We start from the raw sequence: 27,015 nt of genomic DNA on the forward strand, positions 1-27,015 counted from the left end.
AGGATGCTAACTGGTTGTTGGTGGAGAGTAACTGGGCATGGTGAATGGCTCTTGAAGTGAGAAAACATGCATGCACAGGTTACAGCAAGAATAAATCTTAAACAGTGAAGTAATTTAATGTTTAGCAGCGGGAACATGGGCAAGAGAGTAGCAGGTATGAGGGAGGCAGAGTAGAATGGCATGTATAGTCTGATGAAGAGTAGTGGAACATACCCACATATGGAAGAGTAAACATTTAACACCCAAAAATTTAAAAATGAATTTAAAATATAAAAACATGATTAAAATAAGCAGAAAGACACCAAGAATAATGAAATTTTATTATTCAAACTAAAATAAATGTTTTTACTTCTTTTTAACAGATTTATTTGTGCATACAGAACTGGGTATGGGCCAGAGGTGCAGGATTAGTGAGAATATTCACCAGAGACAGAGCAAGGAGCAGAACAGGCAGATGGACGAAGTACACTGCTGAGGGGAGCAGCAGGCGGGTCAGGAGAGGTCTGCCACGCCATGTGGATCACCCCTGAGGCTGGGCATCAAACTGGGCATTGCGGCTAGCTTGCAATGCTGTGCTCTAACCTGTTACGCCACCAGGAGGGCCCTGTTTTTACTTTTTAATATTTATCTACAGAATGATATTTATATAAATATGCAGATTTCCAGATAACATGCAGACCTCTGCAAAATACTTTTTTGGTTTTTATTTCCTTCTTCTGTAGAAAATAATCTACCAGAACTTTCAAATATAACACAAATTGGTTCTTTCTTAAAGGGGCCAGTCATACAGATATATCTGTCTTATCCCATTTCCATTCTAGCTCTTAGGTAATAATGAGCCTCCTATTAACTTTAGGCATTTCAAGTATTCTAAATTTTGTTATTGTGTTTAAAAGTTTTAATATTTATATTAAAATGATTTTAGAGCTACAGGAAGTTACAAAGAGAGGTCTGATGTATCCTTTACTCCATTTCCTCCAATTTACACATAATTATAGAACATTGGCAAAACAGGAAATAATATTGCATATTTTGAGTGTACAATTCTGCTTTCCGGTATCACACCATTCATTTTCTTATTATTCCATCCATCCCCATTTCTTGCAACCACTAATTTATTCCAACTTTATAACTATCATTATACAAACTAAATCATAGAACATTTGACTTTTTGAAATTTTTCTTCACTCAATATAATTTCCTGGAGAGTCATTCAAGTTAAGTTTATTAATAGTCCACTTCTTTTTATTGTTAAGTAATAGTCCATGATAGTTATGTACCATTTTTTTCTATTTTCTTTGAGATATATATTTACTCATTGGAGGCCACTGTTGTTTCCAAGTGTTCGGTATGAGATATAAAGCTTTTGTGTAAAGATATGTACAGTTTTTTTAAGATTTATTTTTATGCATACAGAAATATGGTACAGGCCAGAGGTGCAGGATTGTGAGGGGCATCACCAGAGACAGAGTGGGGAGCAGAACAGGCAGATCGATGAAGTACACTGCTAAGGGGAGCAGCAGGCAGGTCAGGAGCGGTCTGCCTTGCCACATGGATCACCTCAGGGGCAGCAGATGGAACTCTCACTGAAGCTGCTGTAGCGAGCCTGCAATACTGTGTCCTTACCCTTTGTGCCACCAGGGAGGGCCCATGTACAGGTTTTTATGCAGATACAACTTTTCACCTTTTAGGAAAGATGCTCAAGAATGCAATACCTGGGTGTTATGATAATTACATGTTTAGTTTTATAAGAAAATGTCAAATGGTTCCAGAGTTGCACCATTTACTTTCCTATCAGCAACATAAGAAAAATCCAGTTTCTTGGCATACTTGCCAGCATTTGGTATTGTCAGTAATTTATTTTTTGTAGCTGTTTTTATTGATGCATGGAGGTATAGACCAAATTCTTTTTTTTTTTTAAAGATTTATTTATTTGTGCATACAGAACTGGGGTACAGGCCAGAGGCTCAGGGCGGCGAGAGGCTTCACCAGAGACAGAGTGGGGAGCAGAACAGGCAGATCTACGAAGTATACTGCTGAGGGGAGCAGCAGGCGGGTCAGGAGAGGTCTGCCATGCCATGTGGTCACCTCCGGGGCAGGCGGGAATCGAACTCATGCGGAACTGGCTTAAGCTTCTCAGTGCTGTGCTTTAACCCGCTGCACCACCAGGGAGGGCCATAGACCAAATTCTTAATTTGATTCCCCAGTGACTAGAATTGTTGAACATCTCCTCATTTGTCTATTTGCTATCTGTATCTCTTCTTCAGTGAAATGTCTATCTTTTGCCCATTTATTTAAAAATATTTAGTTATTTATGCATAAAGAACTGGGTGCAGGGGCAGTGAGAGAATTCACCAGAGATAATGGAAAGCAGAACAGGTAGACTGATGAAGTACACTGCTGAGGGGAGGAGCGGGTGAGACAGGAAAGAAAAGTGCTGTGCCACGTGGGTCACCTCCCTGGCCGGGTACTGAACTCATGAAGCAGCTGTCTAACTTCATACTGTCATGCTTTAACCTGCTGCACCACCAGGGAGAGCCCTCATTTGTATATTTTAAAATTAAGTTGCCTTTTACAAATATTCTTTGGAGAGTTCTTTACGTGGTCTAGATAAGAGGTTTTGCCAGATATATGGTTTTGCAAATATTTTCTCCCAGTCTGTAGCAGATAAGAGTTCTTTGTCAGATGTAAGGTTTGGAAATATGTTCTGTTAGTGTGTAGATTGCATTTTCAGTGCCCTAGATTTTTGTCTTTCACAGTAAAATAGTGTTGTTCTTTTTCTTTTAACTTTAAAGTAGTCCGAGTGACTGTTTTTGTTTGCTTCATGGAGTGTGCTTTTACTCCCACTTCCAGGAATTCTAGACGAAGCACTACAATCCTGAAAAAATTTCCCTGCTATATTTTATAAGTTCTATAGTTTTATTTTACATTTTAAATTCTGATCCACTTTGGGTCCATATATTACATAGGTTCAAGTTCATTCATTTTTTGCTATAGGTATGCAATTATCCCAGAACCATCTTTTGGAAAGACTTCCTCCATTGAACTGATTTATATGCTAATATATCAATCTGTATATATTCTTTGGTGAAGTGTCCATTTATATATTTTGCCATTTTGAACTGGGTTATTCTCTTATTGCTGAGTTTCATGAGTTTTTTGTACATTTTGGATAAGAGTTCTTTATCTGAATGTGTTTTACAAGGATTTTCCTCCAGTTTGTGGCTTGACTTTTGTTCTCTTAAGAATGTCTTGTGCAGATGTTGTACATATATACAATATACAATGGAATATTACTCAGCAACCAAAAAAGAGAAACACATGTCTTTTGCAGCAACTTGGATGGAGCTGGAAAAGATCATGCTTACTGAGATAAGCCAGAAAGAGAAAGAAAAATACCGATGGACAAGGCGAGAAAATAACAAGAATAATGAACAACCATATACCACAGACTTTTATGGGGGTGGAGTGGGGAGTAGGATCAAAAACGGGGTGGGGGTGGGAAGGGAAGTGCACGGGATTATGGTGATGGCACACGGGTGACTTGGCGATGGGAAACACGTGGGGATTACAATTGAGATGGAAAAAATGTACAAAATGATGTAAAAATAAACTGTTACAAAACAAAACAAACAAAAAAAGAATGTCTTTTGCAGAGCAGAAGTTGTTAACTTTACCAAGTTCCATTTGTAATTTTTTTTTTTGATTATGGATCATGCATTTGATGTAGTATTTAAGAAGTCACCACCAAACCAAAGATCACTTAGATTTTTTCCTATGTTATATCTAGGAGCTTTAGTTTTGTATTTTATATTCAGGTCTATAATACATTAAAAAAAAAAAAGATTTATGGGACCCTCCCTGGTGGTGACTGCATGGCACGGCAGACATCTCCTGACCCGCTGCTCCCCTCAGCAGTGTACTTTGAAAACTTGCCTGTTCTGTTTCCCACACTGTCTATGGTGAATCCTCTCACTCCCTGAATGTCTAGCCTGTACCCCAGCACTTGTATGCACACATAAATCTTTATATATATATATAAGTTATATATATAATTTTTAAAAAGATATTTATTTGTGCATACAGAACTGGGGTACAGGCTAGACATGCAGGGACGGCAAGAGGATTCACCAGAGACAGAGTGGGGAACAGAACAGGCAGATCTACTGAAATAAACTGCTGAGGGGAGCATTGGGAAAGGCAGCATAGGTCTGTTGTACCACGTGGGTCACCTCCCTGGCTGAAAATCAAACTCCTATTGCAGTGGCTGATGATAGCTGCATAGTGCTGAGACTTAACCCCTTGAACCACCAGGGAAGCCCTAGATCTATAGTACATTTTAAATTAATTTTTGTGTAGAATGTAAATTATATCATGGTATTTTTTTGCAGGTGGTTGTTCAGTTTTTTTTAAAGATTTATTTATTTATGCACACAGCACTGGGATGCAGGCCAGAGGTACAAGGAGGTAAGAGGATTTACCAGAGACAGAGTGGGGAGCACAACAGGCCGAATGACAAAGAACACCACTGAGGGGAGCAGTGGGCGGATCAGGATTGGTCTGCTGTGCCTTGTGGATCACCTACCGGGTGGAGATTGAATTTATGCTGAAGTGGCTTTAGCTTCTTAGTGTTGTGCTTTACCCTGCTGCACCACCAGGAAGGGCCCTTCTTTTTAACATCATTTATTAAAAAGACTACAATTTCCACATTGAATTACTACTGTGTTCTTGTAAAAGATCAATTGACTATATGTGGGTCTATTTTTGGATTCTCTACTTTGTTTTACTGATCTATTTGTATATTCTTTATACACATCACACTGACTTGATTAGTATTGTTTTATAGTAAGTTTTGAGATTGGGTAGTTTTGTTATAATAGGTCAGGGAGAGAGGCACCACTGAACCCCCAACCTGTCTTGTCTAAATAGGCTCTGCCATTTGCCGCATCAAGACAAAACATAGAAGACTTTAATGAAAAAGAACTTTAATTCAGTGAGTGTACAATACAGAAGACAAAGAATATAACTTGTAAATCAAACACCTGAAGTTACTCATCCCCTCGTGAGCAAAAGTCAACCCAAAAGGAACTGGTCCAAAGCAAGGCCTGGGAGCCTGCCACAAGACTAAAGCACCTTCTGGCCAGGACCCATACAGAAGGGTCAGACATGGCCAGAGAAGTCTGGGAGGGAAAGAGCAAAGTCAAAATCAATATAAACACTGCCACAGTCAACCTCCCCATGGATCTCTTACCCTCATCTGTTTCAACCAGCCCAGGGCCAAGAAATAAACACCATTTCTTCATGTCTCCCTTCGCTCCATGTGGCTTCTTCCAGTCTCCTTCTGGCTCTCCATCCTGCTTCCTTCTTCCTCAGATACCTTCTCTTTCTATTTCTCATCTCAGCTCCACCCTACCTCTGGGCGGTGGAGGGATCCTGGAACTTCCCCTTTTCCTAGGGACCACCCAGCTACAGTGCCAGTTTTCTAACTTTGTTCTCTTTTGATATTGCATTGGTTATTCTGTTACTTTTCCAATTCTATATAAACATCAGATTAAATTTGTCAATATCCACAAAATAACTTGGTGCATTATTATTGGGATTTAATTGGTCAAAGATTAATTTGGGAACAGCTGACATTTTGAATATTGAATATTTGTATCTATGTACATGGGGAAAAAAATCTCTCCATTTGTTTTACTATCTTTAATTGAGTTTAGTAGTTTTTCCCCTATAGGTTTTGTAGATTTATATTTAAGTATTTCATACTGGTGTCGCTAAAATAAGTGGTAATTTTTTCAATTTCATTGATTATTGCTTGTACTTTTAGTTTTCCATTTTTGCCCCTATTGTTTTGTGTTCATTTTGGTCCTCTTTTTCTAGTTGCTTGAGATGAGAGCTTAGCTTATTGATGTGATTTCCCCCATTTTTAATGTATAATTTAGAACAAGTTTTCCTTTACCACTTCTATAATAGTATACCCAAATTTTGATATACCTTTTTATCTTCATGCCATCCAACATATTTTTACTTTAATATCTAATTCTCATCCTTTCTTTACATAGATCCACATTTCTAACCCATGTATTTTCATTCTTTCTGAAGAAGATCCTTTCAAATTTTTTTGCAAAACAACTTGTTAGCAACAAATATCCCCCTATATTTCTTCTTCACTTCTGAAGGATGATTTCACAGGATACAGCATTTTAGGCTGGTAGGTTCTGTAGTCATAACAGTTGAAATATTTTATTCCATTCTCTTCTTTCTTGAATAATTTCCAAGAAGATATATATAATTTGAATTTTTCTTTTAGATATCTCCCCCTTTGGTCTTTCAGTTTCTATAATCTTTGATTTTTTTATCTTCTGCAGGAGTGAAAATGATATGGCCTACATCATTGTTTTTTGTTTGTTTGCTTTCTTATTTAACTTTATCCTGTTTGATGTTCTTTATGCTTCACAGATACATGGTTTGGTTGTCTGATACTAGTTGAAAGGAAAGTTTCTGTCATTATTGCTTCATATATATATATACATATATATATATTATATATATGTATATACATATATATGTTCTCCTTTATTTTACCTCCTGTTATTTCTATTATGCATGTATTTTATATTTTGGAATTGTGACATACCATTTGGGCATTATGTTCTTGGGTATTCTGTTTTTATATTTTTCTGTGCTTCTCAGTTTTAAAAGTTCTATTGATACATTCCTAAGATCAGAGATTCTTCCCAGTCATATCTTATTCCCTATGAACCCATCAAAGACATTCTACATTTCTGTTGGTGCTTTAGCTACAAAACCTATAATTTCAATATCTGTTTACATTGCCAATATACTCCTGCATGTTGTCTGTTGTTTATTACAGACCTTGAATATTAATTTTGATTATTTGATTATTTTTATTGAAGTTCATTTACAACAATACATATGATTCACAAGTATAGAATTGTAGCACTTCAGATACATATTTAATTTCCTGGTCTGGTAATATTAACATGCTTGGCATATCTGAGTTTAGCTCAGGTGCTTATTTTGTGTCTTCAAGCTGTATTGTTGCATTTTGTTTTCAGTTTTTTATTTTTCCTTTTAGTATAGTCATGAATTGCTTAACAATGGGGATACATTCTAAGAAATGCATTTTTTAGAGAGGATTGGAAAATCATCAATTGCAACTGAAACAAATGTTGAAAACCCTGTCTGCCCACTAGGATATATGTGCATGAATGTGCATAACTGTGGTAAGCAGACCAGAGCAGAATGTCCTGCTATGACCACAAACTAGTGGAGTTATGAAAGCCCACCCCTCCCTTATGCTGTGCAAAACAATTTGCAATGTTTCTATCATGACTTCCACAGGGTCACCAGAGGGCTCAAGGTATATTTTGAGTACACACAGCTTTTTGTGTATCTTTGCAATCAGTCCTTTATCATTAGTATCGTGTGTAAATATTTTCTCCCAATCAGTAGGGTGTCTCTTTGTTATGTGTAGTGTTGCTCTTGCTGTACAGAAGCTCTTTATGTTGACGTAGTCCCAGCTATTTATCTTTACCTTCATTATATTTGCTTTGGATGATATATCTTTAAAGATATTATTGAGGTGTATGTCATGCAGTTTTGTCTACCATTTCTTCTAGATATTTTATAGTTTCAGGTTTTATGTCTAGTTCATGAATCCATTTCGAGTTGGATTTTGTACATGGTACAATGTAGTAATATAGCTTCATTTTTTTTTTTTTGCACGTAGCAGTCAGTCCAGTTTTCCCAGTGACATTTGCTGAACAAACTTTCTTTGTCCCATTGCATATTCTTTGCTCCTTTGTCAAAAGTTAGCTATCCATAAATCTGTGGGTTTATATCTGGGTTATCTATTCGAATTCATTGGTCTGTATGTCTGTTCTTGTTCCAGTGCCATGCAGTTTTGATTACTATGGCTTCATAGTATAGCTTTAAGTCTGGAATTGTGATACCTCTGGTCTCTTTCATTTTAGTCAGGAGAGATTTGGCTATTCGAGGTTTTATGTGGCTCCATATAAATCTCACCAATATTTGTTCTATTTCTTTGAAGAATATCGTTGAGATTTTGATTGGAATAGCATTAAATCTGTGTATAGATTTTGGTAGGATGGCCATTTTTTAATGATGCTAATTCTTCCTATCCATGAGCAGGGGATGTCTTTCCATTTCCTTATGTCTTCTCGCATTTCTTTTATCAGGGTTTTATAGTTTTCTTTGTATAGGTTTTTTACCTTTTTTGTTAGGTTTATTCCCAAGTATATGATTTTTTTTTTCTAATGTGAAGGGGATGATTTTTTTTTTATTTCTACTTCTTCTGATTGGTTGTTTGTGTATAGGAAGGCTACTGACTTTTGTGTGTTGATTTTATAACCTGCAAACTTGCTAACCTGGTTAATTGTTTTGATTCATTTTTCTATGGAGTTCTTAGGGTTTTCCATGTATATTATCAAACAGTCTGCAAATAATGATAGTTTTAGGTCTTCGTTCCCTACTTGGATTCCTTGTATGTCTTTTTCCTGTCTTATTCCTCTGGCTAGGACTTCCATTATTATGTTGAAGATCAGTGGTGATAGTGGACATCCTTGTCTTGTTCCTGATCTTAAAGCAAAGGCTTTCAGCTTTTCTCTATTGAGGACAATATTGGCGGTGGGTTTGTCATATATGGCTTTTATCATGTTCTATTACGATGATTTTGAGGTCCTTAAACAAAAGTGAATGTTGGACTTTGTCAAATGCTTTCTCTGTATCTATTGATATATGATTTTCATTTTTTTTGTCAGTTGATGTGATGGGTTACATTAATTGATTTTCAGATGTTCAACCATCCTTGTACCGCTGGTATAAAGCCCACATGGTTGTGGTGAATGTATATTAGAAAAAACATATATGTAGTAAGGGACTTCAATACGCCACTCTCAGTGATGGACAGATCAACATGAAAAAATATAAGCAAGGACATTAAAGCACTAAACAGGAACCTAGACCTCTTGGACTTAACAGACACCTATAGAACACAGCATCCAAAAAAAAAAATGAGTACATATTTTGCTCAAATACACATGGATCATTCTTAATGATTGACCACACACTGGGACACAAGACAAATATCAATAGATACACTAAGATTGAAATCATACCAACTATCTTCTCTGATCATGAAGGAATCAAACTAGAAATTAATTTGTGAAGAAGGTAAGAAACCCACCTACATTGTGAAGACTGAAACTCACATTACTGGAGGACCACTGGCTCAATGAGGAGATCAACGAAGAAATTAAAAAATTCCCTGAGAAGAATGAAAATGAGGACACAACTCTACAAAAAGTATGGGACACATTAAAAGCAGTTATTAGAGGAAAATATATAGCAATGCAAGCTTACATAAAGAAGCAAGAAAGAGGAAAATATATAGCAATGCAAGCTTACATAAAGAAGCAAGGAACAACTCAAAGAAATAACCTAATCTCCCACCTTCAAGAACTGGAAAAAGAACAACAAAATAACCCAAAAGCCAGTAAAATACAAGAAGTAATAAAAGTCAAAGCAGAAATAAATAAAGTCAGGAAAACAATCCAAAAAATCAGTGAAACCAAAAGTTGGTTCTTTGAAAAAGTAAACAAAATAGACAAAGCCCTAGCCAGTCTCACAAAGAGAAAACAGGAGAAAGCACAAATAAACAGGATCATAAATGAAAGAGGTAAAATCACAACAGATACAGCAGAAATCAAAAGAAGTATCAGAGAATACTATGAACGGCTATATACAATTTTCAACAATCTGGACAAGATGGAAACGTTCTTACAACTCTACAATCATCCAAAGCTACATAAAGAATATATAGAACAACTAAACATACCAATTACAAGCATTGAAATTGAAACAATAATTAAAACCCTCCTCAAGAATAAAGCCCAGGACCAGATCGATTTACAAATGAATTTTACCAAATATTCAGAAATGAAATAGTGCCTAGCCTGTACAAACTCATTCAAAAAATCAAGAAAAAAGGAAAACTACCAAACACTTTCTATGAAGACTACATCACACTGCTACCAAAACCCAACAAAGGCAACACACAAAAAAATAAAACTTTAGACCAATATCCCTAATGAACACTGACTGATGCAAAAATCCTCAATAAAATCTTAGCCAACAGAATCCAACAACTCAGTAAAAGGAGAAAGATTTTTAAAGCTCAGTTCATATCACTTTTTCTCCTCTCATGCCACCTTATAAGAGTTTGGGGTGTCTAGTTGTAAAATTGAAAAAGTAAATCTAAGCTTTCTACATGGCCTTTTCTAATAAGGATGAAGGTGTGGTTGCAGATTCTTCTGTGGTGGTTAGGTGATATACAGATAGTATGTGATTATTTTTTTGTCTTGCTGAGCTGCCCTTTTTCCAAGGAGAGAATATACTTGGATCTGTTTTTGGTTTTCACACCCATTTGTTTCTGGGTCGCCACCTTTGCCAATATCCAACCTAGGGGATATGAGGCAAAAAGTAAATTTAAGGAACTTAATCACTATTTTACCTCTTAGGTACTGTGATCCATAACAGAAGTGACTTATATGAATCTTTCACAGTCTTCTTATGTTTGTTTTATATATAATGTCCATGGTTTTTAGTTGTAATTTCAAATACTAGGAAATAATAGGGAAAATAATTTCTATGCTATCTTTATAGAAGCAGCAGTCTAGAACCAGTTTTCTTCTGATGTTTTTCACACAATTTCCAATAGTTTTTTTATGACTAAAGTTTCTAACATTTTAGTTTTGTCATCCCAATCTAAAAAGATCAATCTAAAATTTATGTATTTCATTGTATTGTCAAAAGCTATTAATTAGCATTTCACAATTTCAGCTCTAAATTTGATTATAGTACCCTTTCTTTGTATATCAATATGAATTTCTTATATAAAAGACTGTAAAAATGCAAATCTACTCTAGGTAAGTTCTAATGTGAGCACAAACATGAGGTTAATCTTTTACTTGCTAAGATTTTGCAAAAGAAAAATAGAGCAAAACATCATAACTATTCAATTAATTTTCTAAGGGTTATTCTTTACAAATTCATTAAATGTCTTAACTTAGGTGTGTTATATAAAATTAATTCTGAATTTGAAGCCTGAAACATGGATTATTTTGTAAATGCCCAAGTTAAAAAGTATCCAGTAGAAAAGAAAAATATTTATTAATATTATTTTTCTTAAAGAGTATAGCTGCATTTCAGTTTCCCATTTTATGGTCTCATTGAGAATAAACTGCTGGACTTCAGACAAAGTACTGTAACTTTTTATCAAGGCTCTATTAAATTGTTACTTTATTTGCTATCTGTGAATATTGATGCCTATTAGATTCTAAATGCAGAACCTTCTCTTCTACAATAAGCCTACCTATTGATATAAAAATGATGGTGTCAGAATAAGGAAGAAGATATAAGTTTCATTAGAATGTTTCTTACTTCTGGGTAACAAAAGTTTATGAAGATAAAAGAAAATAGAAAGTAGAAACTACCTTTTATTTAATTTCAACTTCTTTTATACCCTTCTTGTGAGAAATAAATGAGAATGGAATGTACAATGATGAAGGTATAAAATAATATGTGATGTGAACATTAGGATTATGTAAGATTTTATTATGTCACAAATATAATGACTATTAAATGAAGTTTCTTAAGCCCTATAAGCTTCTACATATATTGCCATTAAAATATAGGACAATATTCAAAAGTTCTTTGTGTTTAAATATATATTACATATCTGAATTATGTTTATGCTATATACATTGTAGATATACCATTCTGTCAGACATTTATTCATCCTACAAATATTATTGAACATCAACTATGTATTAGTAACTATGTTCTAATGTTGGTGATACAGTAGTGTGCAAATAGTTATATGGTCTATTTGAATTTCAACTTACAATCTAGTGGGGAGTAGATAATAAACAAATAAGAAAATGTAAGTTAAAAAATTTAACAAAGTATTGTGAAGGGAAAGAACCAGCTAGAATATTAGCTAAATTATTCATTGCAAGAATTCTATTCCAAATTTACTTGATCATTAGAGGAGGGAAAAGAAAAATACAGATTCCCAATCATTCCCTGAGAATCTCAACTGTATACTTTTGGTGGGGTGATTTTCATTTTTTGAAGTGTACAAGGTAAGTCTCATGTTAAAGCATATATTGGTGAAGTATACATGGAAAAATGTTTCACTGCTAAAAAAGAGAACTGTCCTCTTGGCATTAACAGAATATTTAACTTTAGACAAGCCACTCCACTAACTGTTGCCATTTTTTTTTAAATGTAAAAGAGCCTGGAATTTCATTTCAAGGTGTCCTGTATCTCTGAGTCAATGTACAAGATGAATAATGGAGTTATTAACTGTTCTTTGTATATGCACTGGGGTAGATGTTTATATCTATGCAAAAAGAAAGTAAGAGGGGCATAAATAAAAAGTACTCATTTGTTTAAGCACATTTCAAACCTCATGATCCTCCTTGGAAAATGAATAATTTAAAATATAAAAACATACATATCTTCCATAAAATTTGTTTTTCAGAATATGTTTCAAACATTCAAACATGTGTTTATACAAATATTTGATTAAACAAGAATACATTAGACATATGTTTACTATATCCCAACACAATGGAAATGTATCCATTGATCTGAATTGTAGAGAGTTACAGAAGAAACTAACTTTTATTGAGAACTTAAGCTTTACATTTATCATATATATTAACCAAACAACTTTTATTATATTATCTCCATTTACTGTTAACTGAAGAACAGAGAAAATACAAATTTTGAACATGCTAAGTTTCAGGTTCCTTTTCCATGGGATCTGGAAAAGCTGGAAAAAATGTGTTCAGTTTACCTTCGATAAACAAGCCAGTAAATAATAGGCAATTACCTGTAAATGACATTCCAACTTAAAGAAATAAGTACACATGATACTAATAAAGTGAAAGGAAAAATATTCCAAGTTCTTATCTTAGAAGCATAACACAAGAAAAAAAATGCATCTAAATATTTCAAGCTACACACAAGTAATTAGTAACATTGACATCCTAATGCAAAGTCCATTTTGGTGATCAAAACTGGAATGCCTATTAGACTAAAATTATACTTTCTCCTGAAATCTCAAGAACATATGCGACACATTCTTCTTTTGAGATAATTGAGCAAACATTGAAGAAATCCTCTTCAAACACCTTTTCAAATTTTCTCTCTGCCATGGGTATGCTGGTGTTTGGGAAATTTGATAAAAACAAAAGAAAAAATAGTTTCCTATTCTTACCTATAAAAGAAATATTAACTTGTCTTCAATAAGAAAGAAATGGTAACACTTTCCTTTTTTTTCCTGTATTTTACACCTTTTTATATTGGTAGAGAGCTCTGCACACAGCAATAGCTAATTGATATCAATGACTTGGTCAGTTTTACTGGAATTATGCCTAAAATCCCTTTGGCTATGGGATATTTCATTTTGAGGAGGCATGTTTTACTCCCTCAAAGGAATATTCTATCGCCTCTTCTTACATTGTGGGAAGCTGAAGAACCCTTACAGCAATCAATGGAGCCTGAAAGCTGTTGTCATGGCACATGGTGTTTATTAGTATTAGTGGCAGATTGAATACAAACAAAATTGAAAAATTTAGTAGAGTAATTGGAAGATAAATTTGGAGATATTTGTTGAAAGTTCAGTAAATGGATGAACAGATTGAATATGTAAATCTTAGAGTTCCAGGTGCAGAGAAACAAATGCAGATTTGAGTAGATTCAAAGATCCCAGGAAAACTTACCAAACATGTATGAATGTATAAAAAGGAGGTCTATAAAACTAAGGTAGCATTTGAGAGTAAATTAGTAGTAAGTACTTAGAAATTAAACAAAAAAATTAAAATTAAACTTATGTACTCTAAGAATACATGTTATGCAGAAAAGGACATATCATATTACACTATATACTTCAAATATATAAATTACTTGCAAATGTTAACAACACATTATCATGTTTCACAATGCTAATAATGTTAGCATTGAATATGAAACTAAGCAAAATTATAACCTAACTATACTGGGAAGATATGGCGAGAGGAAGTATGCAATGCAGGTGAAATGATAAATGAAGAGCGCTTGAAAGACTGTTTTTAAAAGACTTACATTTCATAGTGGAAAATCAACCCACAATGCCTAGCACTGACAAATAAAGGAGCAGTAATATAGACAGGTATGCTTGTTTATATTGGTAGGCATGTCCCAATATCTGTCTTCTCATCTTCCAGAATAATAGAAAGCTTAACTTGGAACATGACTGGCACACATTAACTAAATTTGCAGCTTCCTTTGCAGTTAGGAATGACAATGGGACTAAGCACTAGTCAATTGGAGATAAATGTTTTTTGGCAGTTTGTGGAAATCCACTTTAAAAGATAGATGATATATTATCTTTTCTCCTTTCTTCCCATCTCTATTAAACTTCCTGGATGATAAATATAGTAATTTTGGACTCTGCAGGCAAGTCCTGTATTGTAAGAATGGCAGGATGGAAGGGAGAACGCACTAGAATCTCTGAGGTCTTCATAGAGCAGAACTGCTTTCCCAGGTATGAATTGTATACCCCAGACATAGAACTGAAATATCTTGCTCAAGTCACAGTTGAGTCTTTCTGTTACTTACAGCCGAACCTATAATTAATATTGCACATTATTAATTGATAGAGTAAATACCAAAGGAATTATAAATTCCAAAGGAATCATCAAGGGAAGAAAGTGATTGACCTGATAATTGGGAAATGATAGGAAGAAGAATGAGAGAATGAGGAAACATTTTTTTCTAGCAATTTTTAAAGAACTTGATTCCTTGAGCTTATGTGCATACATTACTTTTTTTTTTTTTTTTTTTTTTTTTTGCATAGAACTGGGACAGGCAAGAGGTGCAGGGAGTTAGATGATTCACCAGAAACAGATTGGGGAGAAGAAGAAAATTTACTGAAATACACTGCTGAGGGAAGCAATGGGCTACACAGGAGAGGTCCACTGTGCTTTATGTGGGTCAACTCCCTGGTCAGGGATTGAATTCAGGCAGTAGAGGTGATAGTACTGAGAATTAATCCCTAGGCCACCAGGGAGGCCCATAGCTTTGATTATCTAAAAATGAAATCAACAATTACAATAAAATTCATGTTATGTATGTCCCTGTTCTTTAGTTTAGGGTCCTTGTACTATGACCTCACTTCAATCCTTCTTTAGCCATTTGTATTCTTGGATTATCCTTCTTCTAGATTCCAAGTTCTTAATAGTGGGAAAGATGTTAAAGCATTTCCTTTCCTTCTTAGTATACATAGCATAGCAGCATGCCCATCTGGATCCTAACATAATAAAAAACAAGGAGGACTCTGAGTTGGACAGTATTTTCTTTGAGAATTTGCATTCATTTTGAGAAATCGGTACTTTATGATCTCTCACTTTACATCTTCTTCTTCATGTGTATGTGGAAAAAATATTATTTCTTCATCTACAATATTTCTGTGTTTTGTTATGTGTACTCTAGTAGTACTTCTTGCTTGAATATTATTCATATTTGTTTGCAAGAGTCCATAACATCTCTTGTAAACACTTTGTTGAATAAATCATGGGATGGCCCATGGTGGAAAGATTTCACCACAAAAATAAACAAATGCTATAAAATCATGGCTTGTTTTTCTCTTTAAAGAGCTGATTGTTAGATACTTGCCATTACATCAGTGTCACTATCTAAATCCATTTCTTAAAATTGAAATAACATCAGTTTGTATCATTATTTAGGTATCAGGTCTACAGATTTATATATCAACATCTATATGTACTACAACAATATGCTCATCACAGTTTCATTTCATCCTCTATAAAGTTAACTCCTTTTACCCAATTAATTTCATCTTTCCCTTTTAGTAACTATTTTATTCTTAAAGTTTTGAGTTTCTGTATTGTTTATTCTTTATTTTGTTCATCTACCACTTATGAGTGAAATCATATGGTGTCTCTGACTTAATGCACATAGCACAATCCCTTCCACTTCCATCAATGTATTTGCAAATGGCGGAATTTCATAATTTTTTAATAGTGTAGTGGTATTCCACTGAGTAGATGTACCACATCTTTATCCACTCATCTGCTGATGGACATTTAGGTTGTTTCCTACTCTTGGCTCTATATGAATAATGCTGGGGTTGTATATTTTGCTTTGATTTAGCATATTTCACTTTAATTTAGTGTTTTGGTATTTTTAGATAAAATAGTAATGGAATAGCTGGATTATATGCTATTTCAATTATTACTTTGTTTTGAGGAATATTCATACAATTTTCCATAATGGCTGCACCAGTTTGCATTATAACCAACAGTTGATGAAGGCTCCCTTTTCTCTACATATTTGTCAGCATTTATTTCATGTTTTTGTAAGGACTTATTTGAACAACAAGAAATTCAAATCAGACAGTACTCAATCTAGCAGATATAAAGGAGCTCCAAGGAGATGTACAAAATGAAAGGAGTACGGAAATACTACTAGACAATAAAGTAGGCTGGTACTTGGGTTATTGTCCTTTAGGAGATGGCAGGTAGTTATCAGGCAAATTTACCTGATTAATGATTCCTGCTTGGTTTAATATTGCACTTAAGCAAAATTTGAAATGTAATTATATCTGTTTGGTGTTTTCCCTGTGTATGCATGTATGTATATTATTGAAGTAGTGCATACATCCCTTTGAATAATTTTATCCTCTTTGCATAAGTATCAAGGAGTGCAATTTCTGGATCACATGGTGTAATCCATACTATCTTCCATAGGGGCTGGACTAGTCTATATTCTAACTAATAGTGCAGAAAGTTTCAATTTTCTCCACACTGTTGACAAAATTTTTTCTTCTGTTTCTTTTTTTTTCTTGTTTAATATAGAGCATACTCACAAGAGTGAGGTGGTATCTCATTATGTTTTTGGTTTTCATTCCCTAATGATTAGTGACATGCACATTTTTTTCATATTCTTATAGGCCATTTGTATGTCTTCTTCAAAGAATTGCCTTTAATAACAGCCATTCTAGATGGAGATGATACCAATATCTTTCAAATGAAATGTAAACCACAGTTACCATGTTTGATCAATATAATTTTTCAATCTATCATTTGTTATATAATTTGTAAGATATTTTCCAGATCATCTCATACAATTCTTTAAACAGCATGTTTAAAAAGTGTTATTTTTAATATACAATATGATTTACTTAAAAATTATAATGAAAAGATTTTTAATATTATTACAGGAATGCACAACAATCATTACTGTCTATGTTTAGAACATTTTCATTTGCCAAAAAAAAACTCCATAACCTCTTATGCTACTCCCCATTTCTTACCAAAGTCCTGACAACCACTAATCACTAATCTACTTCCAGACTCTAGAAATGTTCATCTTCTGGACATTTCATATAAATGGAATATAATAAAACATGAGGTCTCTTGCAACTGGCCTCTTCCAGTTAACATAATGTTTTCAAGATTAAACTATTCGGCAGCATATTTCAGTATTTTATTGTTTTATATGACTACATAAAATCCCAAAATATGCACATATAACATTGTGTTTACTCATTACTTTATGGAGAGAGATTTAGGCTGTTTCAACTTCTTGGCTATTACAAACAATTTTGTTATGAACACCCATGTATAAGTTCTTAAGTTGGACACACATTTTTTTTTTTTTTGTTAAGGATAAACCTAGAAGTGGAATTCCTGGATCATGTGATAAGTCTATGCAAGAAATATTAAGGACTGCTTTTCAAAGTGGCTAAAACATTTTGCATTTTCACTAAAAGTATATAATGTTTCCAGTATTGAAACATAATGTCCAACACTTATTATCATCTGTCATTTTTACTATCACCACTGTGGTTTTGATTTTCATAATGACAAATCATGTTGAATATATTTATATATGTTTACAGGCCAGTTGTTATCTCATTTGTATACATTTCTATTCAAATATTTTATCTTTTCATTACTGAAATGAAAATGTTCTTTATATACTCCGGCTACACACTCCTTATCAGATATATAATTTGAACATATTTTTTAAACATATTTCATTTCATTTTGTGTTTTATCATTTTCACTTTTTGATGGCATTGTTTATAATACCCTGTACATTTTAAGTTTTTTTTAATGACACAGCTACAGCATGAAAATTCTTGAAAAATGTCTTACCCGAACTATTTCACAGTCAACATTTAACTCAGTTGCAACTGCTTCGATTTTCTCTCTGCAAACAGAGCCAAGGCTGGTCATGCCATTGTCCCAGTATTTCTTAAGGGTGGTTAAGTCTTGGTCACTGAACTGAGTGCGATCTTGTAACTGTAAAAAACATTTTTAAAACTTAGAATAATCAAAATAATATTATTGAGACCATAAGGGTGAGAGATGTTGTTACTTTTAATACATAATACTAATTAAATTCATTGTACAAGTATTACTCTGAACACCTCAATTTCAAATGATCATTTTATAGCATTAATTTCTATCACATTAATATATGCTAGAATAAAATGAATTAAAAAAATCAATAGCAATTAAGCAATGTTGATTTTAAATGGGTTTAATCACACAAATAATGGGTAACATTGCAGAAAATACAAATTTTAATAGTACCCACAATCCTATATATTACAATTATTAACATTCTAATGTGCCTTCTTTAAGATATTTTTTCTATGATAACTGCATTCACATTCACACCCTATATATAATGAAAAAGCAAAGTTGGTCCCTCCCTGGTGGCACAGTGGGTTAAAGCAAAGCACTAAGGAGCTAAAGCCACTTCAGCATAAGTTCGATTCCCGCATGCCCTGCAGGTGATCCACATGGCACTGCAGACCTCTCCTGACCCGCCCGCTGCTCGTCTTAGCAGTGTACTTCTTCAGTCAGCCTGTTCTGCACCCCACTCTATCTCTAGTAAATCTTCTCACCACCCCTGCACCTCTGGCCTGTACCCCAGTTCTGTATGAATAAATAAATAAAAGCAAAGCTGGATGATATCACTGTGTTGCATTTTGGTAAGTTAGTGGATATTTATGATACATAGGACTTCTAATGTTATGACTAATTAAGTGTGAATAAGAGAACTTGAAGAAGGTAATGTAGTTTGAAAAGAGTAATCATGTTTATGATTTCAGAAAATTTCATAATCACCCTATCTTTTCTTTCTATCCAACAAACTATAGGTTTTATATACTGTATTAATTCAATGAATCCTGTAGGCATCCTTAGGAAATATATCAGAAGCATGATAGGATGTTGACCACCACTTTGGAGATTATGAGTCAGAAAAACAAGGGTCAAAGGATTAATTAAACAGAACACAGTGTGTCTACAACAGAGATACAAAAAGAAAAACAACTGATTTTTTAGTAGCTTACCTTTAGGATATCTCTAATTTTATCAAGGGGAAGTGTTAAAAAAGCTAAAAATGAATTTTAACTTTAAATACAGATTCTAACAATTCCAGTATGTTAATTCATGTTTTTGTGAGGAGAAGGGGAGAGGGTGTGGGGAGGGGAGAGGAGAGAGGAAGGAACAGAGTGGAGAGGAGGGGAATGGAGAGGAGGGGAGGGTGAGATAGGGAAGTATGGGGAGGGGAGGAGAAGGGACAAGAAGGGAGTAGAAATAGTCTGTGGATGTGTGTTGAGGGAAAATGTTGCAAATTAGCATTATATATGATATTTTGTTGCTCAGTTTTACCTACGGAGATAGAGTTTGGTACCACATAGAAACTAGAGCTTACATTCTCCTTAGACTTACAGTTTTCAATATATCCTTTCTAACTGACATTTAAAATGTATTTCTCTAGTTAATCAGTTTCAGGAAACAATGGAAAATATTGTACATGACATGTAACGTGGTTTGTTTAAAGATTTATATATTCATACAGAATTGGGGTAAAATTCAGAGGTTTAGAGGGGATGAAAGGATTCACCAGAGACAGAGTGGTAGTAGAACAGGCAGATTAAGGAAGTACACTGCTGAGGGAGCCGGAGGTGAGATAGGAGAGGTCTCCTGCCAACTGGGTCAACTCCCTGGCCTGAAATGGAACTTGTGTTGCAGTAGCTGCAGCTAGCTTCCTTCCTAGCACTGTAATTTAACCCATTGCACCACCAGGGAGGGCCCTAATATGTGATTTAATACGAGTATCATAGATAATCTAAATAATAAAAAACAAATACAGGTCTGTTTTTTAAAAAAATAAAAAAATTGGAAAAAAAATAAAACCAACCGCAAGAAAAAAAAATATATGAAGTGTTATATCGAAGAGAGTAAATTTAGATTATATAACCAAAGTGTGTGTATAAGAAATATAGTAGTCTGGGCCCTCCTTGGTGGCAGAGCAGGTTAAAGCACAGCACTGAGAAGCTGAAGCCACTTCAGCATGAGTTCGATCACCCCCCGGGAGGTGACCTCTCCTGACCCACCCACTGCTTCTCTCAGCAGAGTACTTCATCAGTCCACCTGTTCTGCTCCCCACTCTGTCTCTGGTGAATCCTCTCACTGCCCCTGCACCTCTGGCCTACAACCCAATTCTGTATGCATAAATAAATAAATCTTAAAAAAAAAAGAAATACAGTAGCCTTGAATCTATATTTATCAGTTTTATGATCAGTTAAACTTGTTCTCCTGTACTTAAAAAAAAAAAACAATGAATGGCATTTATTAGAAGTACTAATAACAAATTGTATGCTCCCAATAAATGAATCAAAACATGTCATCCAGAGTGGGCTGTGCGCTTGAGATTTGCCAGCGCTTGCGTGTCATGATAGCAGCAGTAACATGTCATATTCTATTATTACATTTTTTTTCAACTGTTCCATCCCATTTCCCCCCATTTTCCCTGTCCATATCCCACTATTCTTTATTCAGAGGGCATTATATCCACCAGATCCATGAACTGTGGAAGTGCAATAGTGGGTCCATCCAGTTTCTGCATCCAGTTCTGATATTAAAAATATTGCTTAAGGAGATAACACTAACAGGATGGAAATAGAGGAAGCTCCTTGCATTGCTCTCAAAAGGAAACATGCAACAATTGACCAAAGAGACACTACACCAAGAGTAGTTATAGAAATACCATCTGGACATTAGAGACCAACAGCCGAGGGGAGCTGAAGGTACTCATGCTTCATTTAACAGGACATGTGTATAAAGAAATACCTAGACGCTATGCTCAGGGGACATGGACAAAAATGACAGGGGGCGGTCATTTCAGCCAGGAATCCTGATGAAATGAGCAGAAATTATGTGAAGACTCACATACATGAATAAGGGACACCTCATTAAAAGGGACTGGGGTGGGCCCTCCCTGGTGGTGCAGTGGGTTAAAGGGCAGCACTTCAAGCAAGCCACAGTCGCTTCAGTGTGAGTTCAATTCTGCACCCTTCTGCCCCCCACCCCCCTGTGATCAACATGGCGAGGCAGACCTCTACTGACCTGCCCGCTGCTCCCCTCAGCAGTGTACTTTCTCGATCTGCCTGTTCTGCTCCCCACTCTGTCTCTAGTGAATCCTCTCACCCCCTGCACCTCTGACCTGTACCCCAGTTCTATATGAATAATCTTTTTTTTTAAAGGATCTCTGGTACTCCATACTACTAGGGACACAGGCAAGGTCCCTAGTAGACTAGATTGTCAAGTTCTACATCTGAAACGCCAGAGAGCAGAGATGGTAGTAGTGCCACATACATGCCCCAGGCTTTCCCTAGGACATTTGTACCAACAGCTGTCCTCTCCATACTCTTCTCCACCCTGCTGAATCAGCAAACACAAATAGTTCTCTGTGCTTACTGAACCTAGCAAAGGTCACAAAAATCAAATCATGCCACATGCCAACTATGGGGAAAATGAAAGTAGAAAATGTCTTAAATGTCTGCTATAGATTTACAAATACAGAAATTTAAAGAAGGTGAGTGGGCAAATGTATGTGTGTGTGTGTGAGTGTGTATATATATATGTATATATAACATATATATGTTATGTGTGTATGCATATATATATATATATATATATATATATATATATATATATATATATATAACCATTTCAGACCTCAAAGTAATAAGACACCATAAGGAGAGAACAACTTTCCAGAATCCACCCACAAAGACATGGGAATTTTTTCTGTCCATCAGAGTTCAAAACTATATAAAAGAAACTAAGGGGATAAAACAAAACACAGAAATTTAAGTCAAAGTGATACAAGAGAAATCAGAAAAGCAAATCAACAAGATAAAACAAATTGAAAAATATTAATGAGCTCACAAACAAAATTAATGAACAGAGGTGTAAACTGAAGTGAAAGTAAGACAATAACAGAGATTTATGATGTAAATATCTTAATAAAAGAGTAAGAACTATAAAGAAAGCTATAAAAGCAGCATAGACCAAATAGAGGAATGATTGATCTCAAAAGATAGCAATACACAAAAGACCAAGTAGAAGAAAGATAAATAAGACACAAAAATGAGGAAGCATTTACTAAGAAAAGCAAGAAAGGGAGAATGGATATTCTAGAAAGGGTAGAGAAAGAGAGCAAGGAACATAAATCTTATTAAAAAAATAAATAACCCATGTAAATTTCTGAAACCTGAGGAAGGAACTAAACACACAAGTCCATGATGCTAAAAGAGTATCTGGTTATGTAAATGCAATGAGACCTACAGCAAGGCACACAGTAGTGAAATAGTTAAGAGTTCAATAAAAAGAAAATACTGAAGGTTGTGAGGGGACAAAAGGTACACATCATGCTCACATCATGCTTCCCAGAATAAACTCTGCATTCAAGGAAAGAAATGATACATTCAAAATGCTCAGAGATAAAAACTACAAGAAGACACATATCTATAAAACCTCTTTCTAGGCCCATTTGAATCTATGCAGGTGTTTCTTTTTTTTTTTTTCTCCTTTACCTAATAAACCTGTCCTTCTAAAATGTAAAATAGATAAATAACTAAGACTTTTCAAATAGTAGAGAAAAACAAAGGCCTTTCCAGACATTTATATACTGATGGAGTTTACCAACACTAACCCTCCTGACAAGAAATAATCAAGGAGCTCTATCTATAATGAAGAAAGGAAAATATACAATATCAAACATGGAAAATAGTAGAAAGATTCAGAAAGTTAAAGGCCAAATGGCCATGTCAAATCCTCATATCAAGTCCTCATATATCAATAATTGTCCTTAATGTAAATGGGCTAAATGAACCAATCAAAAGGCACAGGAAGTGGCTGGTTTCATCCTCAAACAATACACAGCCTTCTGTTGTCTCTAAAAAGCCCATTGAATTCCAAAGATAACAACAAGCTAAAAGTGAAAGTCTGGGAAAAAATCCTGCAACAAAATGGTATCTTAAAGACTGGCAAGGACTGTTATACTTATTTCAGTTAAAGGAAACTTTCAGGTAAAATGGTAACAAGATATAGGATGGACAAATTCAGTCAATAAGATATCAATAAATCAGAAAGACACAAAAATTCCTCAATATATATGCACCATCTGAAAATTGTATCACAATATATAAAGCAACTATTAACAAAATTAATACCAAGCTTTAACTGCAACACATACATAGTAGAAAGGGAATTCAACACACTGTTAAAATCAATAGGGAAAACAGATATTAATAGTGCATAACACTCCCAAAAATGCTAGTACATATTTTTCACATGTACATATGAAACATTCTTGAGGGGTGAACACATGTTGAGCTACAAGAACAAATATATATGAACTGTAAATGGTGAAATAATATCAAATATCTGACCACAATTAGATCAAACTAAAAATCAATCATAAAAAGTACAAAATCCCTCAAATATTTGGGAACTGAACAATACACAAATGACTATTAAGTTAATGAGAAAATTAAAGGAGCATTTAAAAAATACCCGAAGATAAACAAAGTGAAGATATGAGCAATCTGACCTACTGGATGCAACAAATGCAGTATGTAGGGAAATATATAGCAATGCAGGTCTAAATCAAGAAACAAGAATGCTCTCAAAAAATAAAACCTATCCTTGCATCTGAAAGAACTAGGCAAAGAACAAAAGAAACAAAAAATACTAGATTGAGGAAAATAATAAATATTATAACAATTATATGAAATAGAAATAAAATACAGGTTCAAAGATAAGTGTAAATAAAAGCTGATGACTTGAAAAGGTATAAGAATAAATGAAATTATTGCTAGGTTTACTAAGAAAAAGGAGAAAACAGTTATAAATATGAACAGAACTGGAAAATGAAAAGTTACAGTAGACATCTCAGAAATTAAGAGGATCATTGAGAGACTTCTGTGAACATCTTCATCCCAAGAAACTGGATAACCTAGAAGAAATGAACATTTTCCTTATTAAAATAATTCAGAATGCATTATTCGTTGAAAGAAAGAGTGAATGTGGCACATTATCTCATACAATGCACAAAAATTAACCCAATTGGATTAAAGATTTGTATATAAGGCCTGAAATCATAAAATACATATAAGAAATCATAGGTAAAACATTTAGTGGTATTGACTTCAGTGATGGTTTTGGAGACTCAATTTCAGTAACAGGGTAAAACAAAAAACAAAAGACTGCACCATCCTAAGAAGCTCTGCAAAATGAAAGAAAATATACTTAAAATAAAAAAAAAAACCTTCCTGAATGAAAAAAAATTATTTGTACTTCATACATTTAAGAGTCTACTAGTCAAGACCTACAAAGATCTCACAGAACTCAACAAGAAAGTAAATAACCCAATCAAAAATTGGGTAGAGGACGTAAGTGGGCACTTCCCCATAGAAGACATATAGATGATCAAAAGACACATGAAACAAAGCTCATTATAACTTATTATTAGGTAAATGTAAATCAAAACCACAGTAAAATAACATGTCACACCTATTAGAGCACCCCATATCAAAAATACCAGAAATAGTGTTGATAAGAGTGTGGAGAAGAAAACATTTTGCAAACTGATGATGTGGATGTAGAATGGTCCATTCCCTATGACAAACGCAGAGGTATCTCAGAATATTAAAAGATATATGATCCAGGAATTCAGCCCCCCAAAATGCAAAAACACCTAACTCAAATTAAAAAACACTAATACATAACCTACAATATTTATATACAGTGTAGCACATTTTAAAATGGTCATACTATGGGAACAACACAAGTGACCAAGAATATTTAGATGAGTGGATAAAGACAACGTGATAGATACAATGAAATCCTGATATTTGTGACAACCTGGTTGGAACTGCTGGGAATTATACTATGGAAAAATAATTCAGGAAAAAGACAAATACAGGATAATTTAACTCATATGTGGAATATAAAGAAATTTAGCAAAGGAATAGATAAAAGAAAAACTAAACCAATTCTAGCAATCTGACTACAGAATTGACACCACCAGAGGTGGAAAGGTGGGGTGTGAGTAGCTATGGAGAATTGGGTTGCAACTAATGTAATGGATTTCGGATGCTTTTATGGTGGATTTGGTGTTACAGTAGCATTCATCTGAAGAAGTATGAATCTACCAAATCACATCCAGTGTTATAAGCCAAAGTTACCTAAACAAACAAAAAAAATACAATTTATAAGCCAAAGTTACCTAAACAAACAAAAAAAATACAATTTAAAAAAAAAAATTTACAAAGACTTCTGTAATCAAGTGAACTAAACCTCAACTTGTTTAAAATGCAAAAAATCTCACAAGATGACCATCCTTTAAAATTCTCAAAATCAAACAAACAGCAAAAGTAAATGGCAGTTAAGGGTCTACTTAGATTAAAATAAACCAGCACAATAACCAGCATATATATTATCATATTTTTCAATTTAATTCTCTAGAGCAAGTTATACTGCATTCCTATCAGAATGGAAGGAATAATGAACAGAACATTCAACACACTCAGCTAATTAATTTGTAATTCATTTAGAGCACATCGAAAGCTGATTCATCCATTGCACTGAAGTAACTGAAACCTGATTTGATTTGCTAAATATCTTTTGGGTTCTCAGAATTAGCAATACTGAAAGTGACCTACTATAACAATGCCTATTAGGTGGAAGATTTTATCTGTGAAAAAGCAGTTATTTGCAAAGCTTTAAAGTGCATATTTTAATTAAGAAAATTAATAAGGTAATAAAAATCAAATATCAAATGACAACATAATAGACAGAAATCTGGCCTTTTTACCATCCTCAAGGAAACTTCTAAGATTTTAGTTATTTTCTTTTTCTTTAAAAATAAAACTAGGGGCCCTCCCTGGTGGTGCAGCAGGTTAAAGCACAGCACTAAGAAGCTAAAGCCACTTCCGCATGACTTTAATTCCCTCCTGCCCCTGAGGTGACCCACATGGCGTGGCAGACCTCTCCTGACCCACCCGCTGCTCCCCTCAGCAGTGTACTTCATTGATCTGCCTGTTCTGCTCCCCTCTTTGTGTGCGGTGAATCCTCTCACCATCCCTGCACCTCTGGCCTGTACCCCAGATCTGTATGCATAAATAAATACATCCTAAAAAAAAATAAAATAAAATAAAACTAGGAAACACCCTGGTGGTGCAGCAATATGAAGCTATCCACAGCCACTGCAACAGGAGTTCGATCCCCCACCAAAGAGATGACCCACATGGCACAGCAGACCCTTCCTGCTTCAATCACTGCTCCCCTCAGTAGTGTGTTTCAGTTGATCTGCTCCCCATTCTGTCTCTGGTGAATCCTCTCCATCACCTCTGGCCTATACCCCAGTTCATGTATGCATAAATAAATCTTTAAAAAAATAAAAATAGGTGTTACAAATCTGATGTTGTAAAGCAGCTTTCTGTTTGCCTCTGTTAAATGTATAACTGCACAGTATATTTGTCCTCAGAGCATATACAAATTTCAAAAACCCTTCGGAACTGAGAACTAT

The 27,015-nt window shown here is 34.5% G+C and overlaps 1 protein-coding gene across 1 annotated transcript in view; it reads right to left on the minus strand.

The window, feature by feature from the left end:
• The window catches only part of HDX (highly divergent homeobox), a 110,104-nt gene that overhangs the window by 33,966 nt on the left and 49,123 nt on the right, over positions 1 to 27,015 (minus strand). The window contains exon 5 of the mRNA XM_004685621.1: positions 18,276 to 18,422. Coding sequence (XP_004685678.1) covers positions 18,276 to 18,422 — 147 coding nt within the window. The remainder of the gene's footprint in view (positions 1 to 18,275; positions 18,423 to 27,015) is intronic.

The sequence above is a fragment of the Condylura cristata genome, unplaced genomic scaffold (genome assembly GCF_000260355.1).
Source record: "Condylura cristata isolate star-nosed mole 26May11 unplaced genomic scaffold, ConCri1.0 scaffold00019, whole genome shotgun sequence".
NCBI classification, from domain to species: domain Eukaryota; kingdom Metazoa; phylum Chordata; class Mammalia; order Eulipotyphla; family Talpidae; genus Condylura; species Condylura cristata.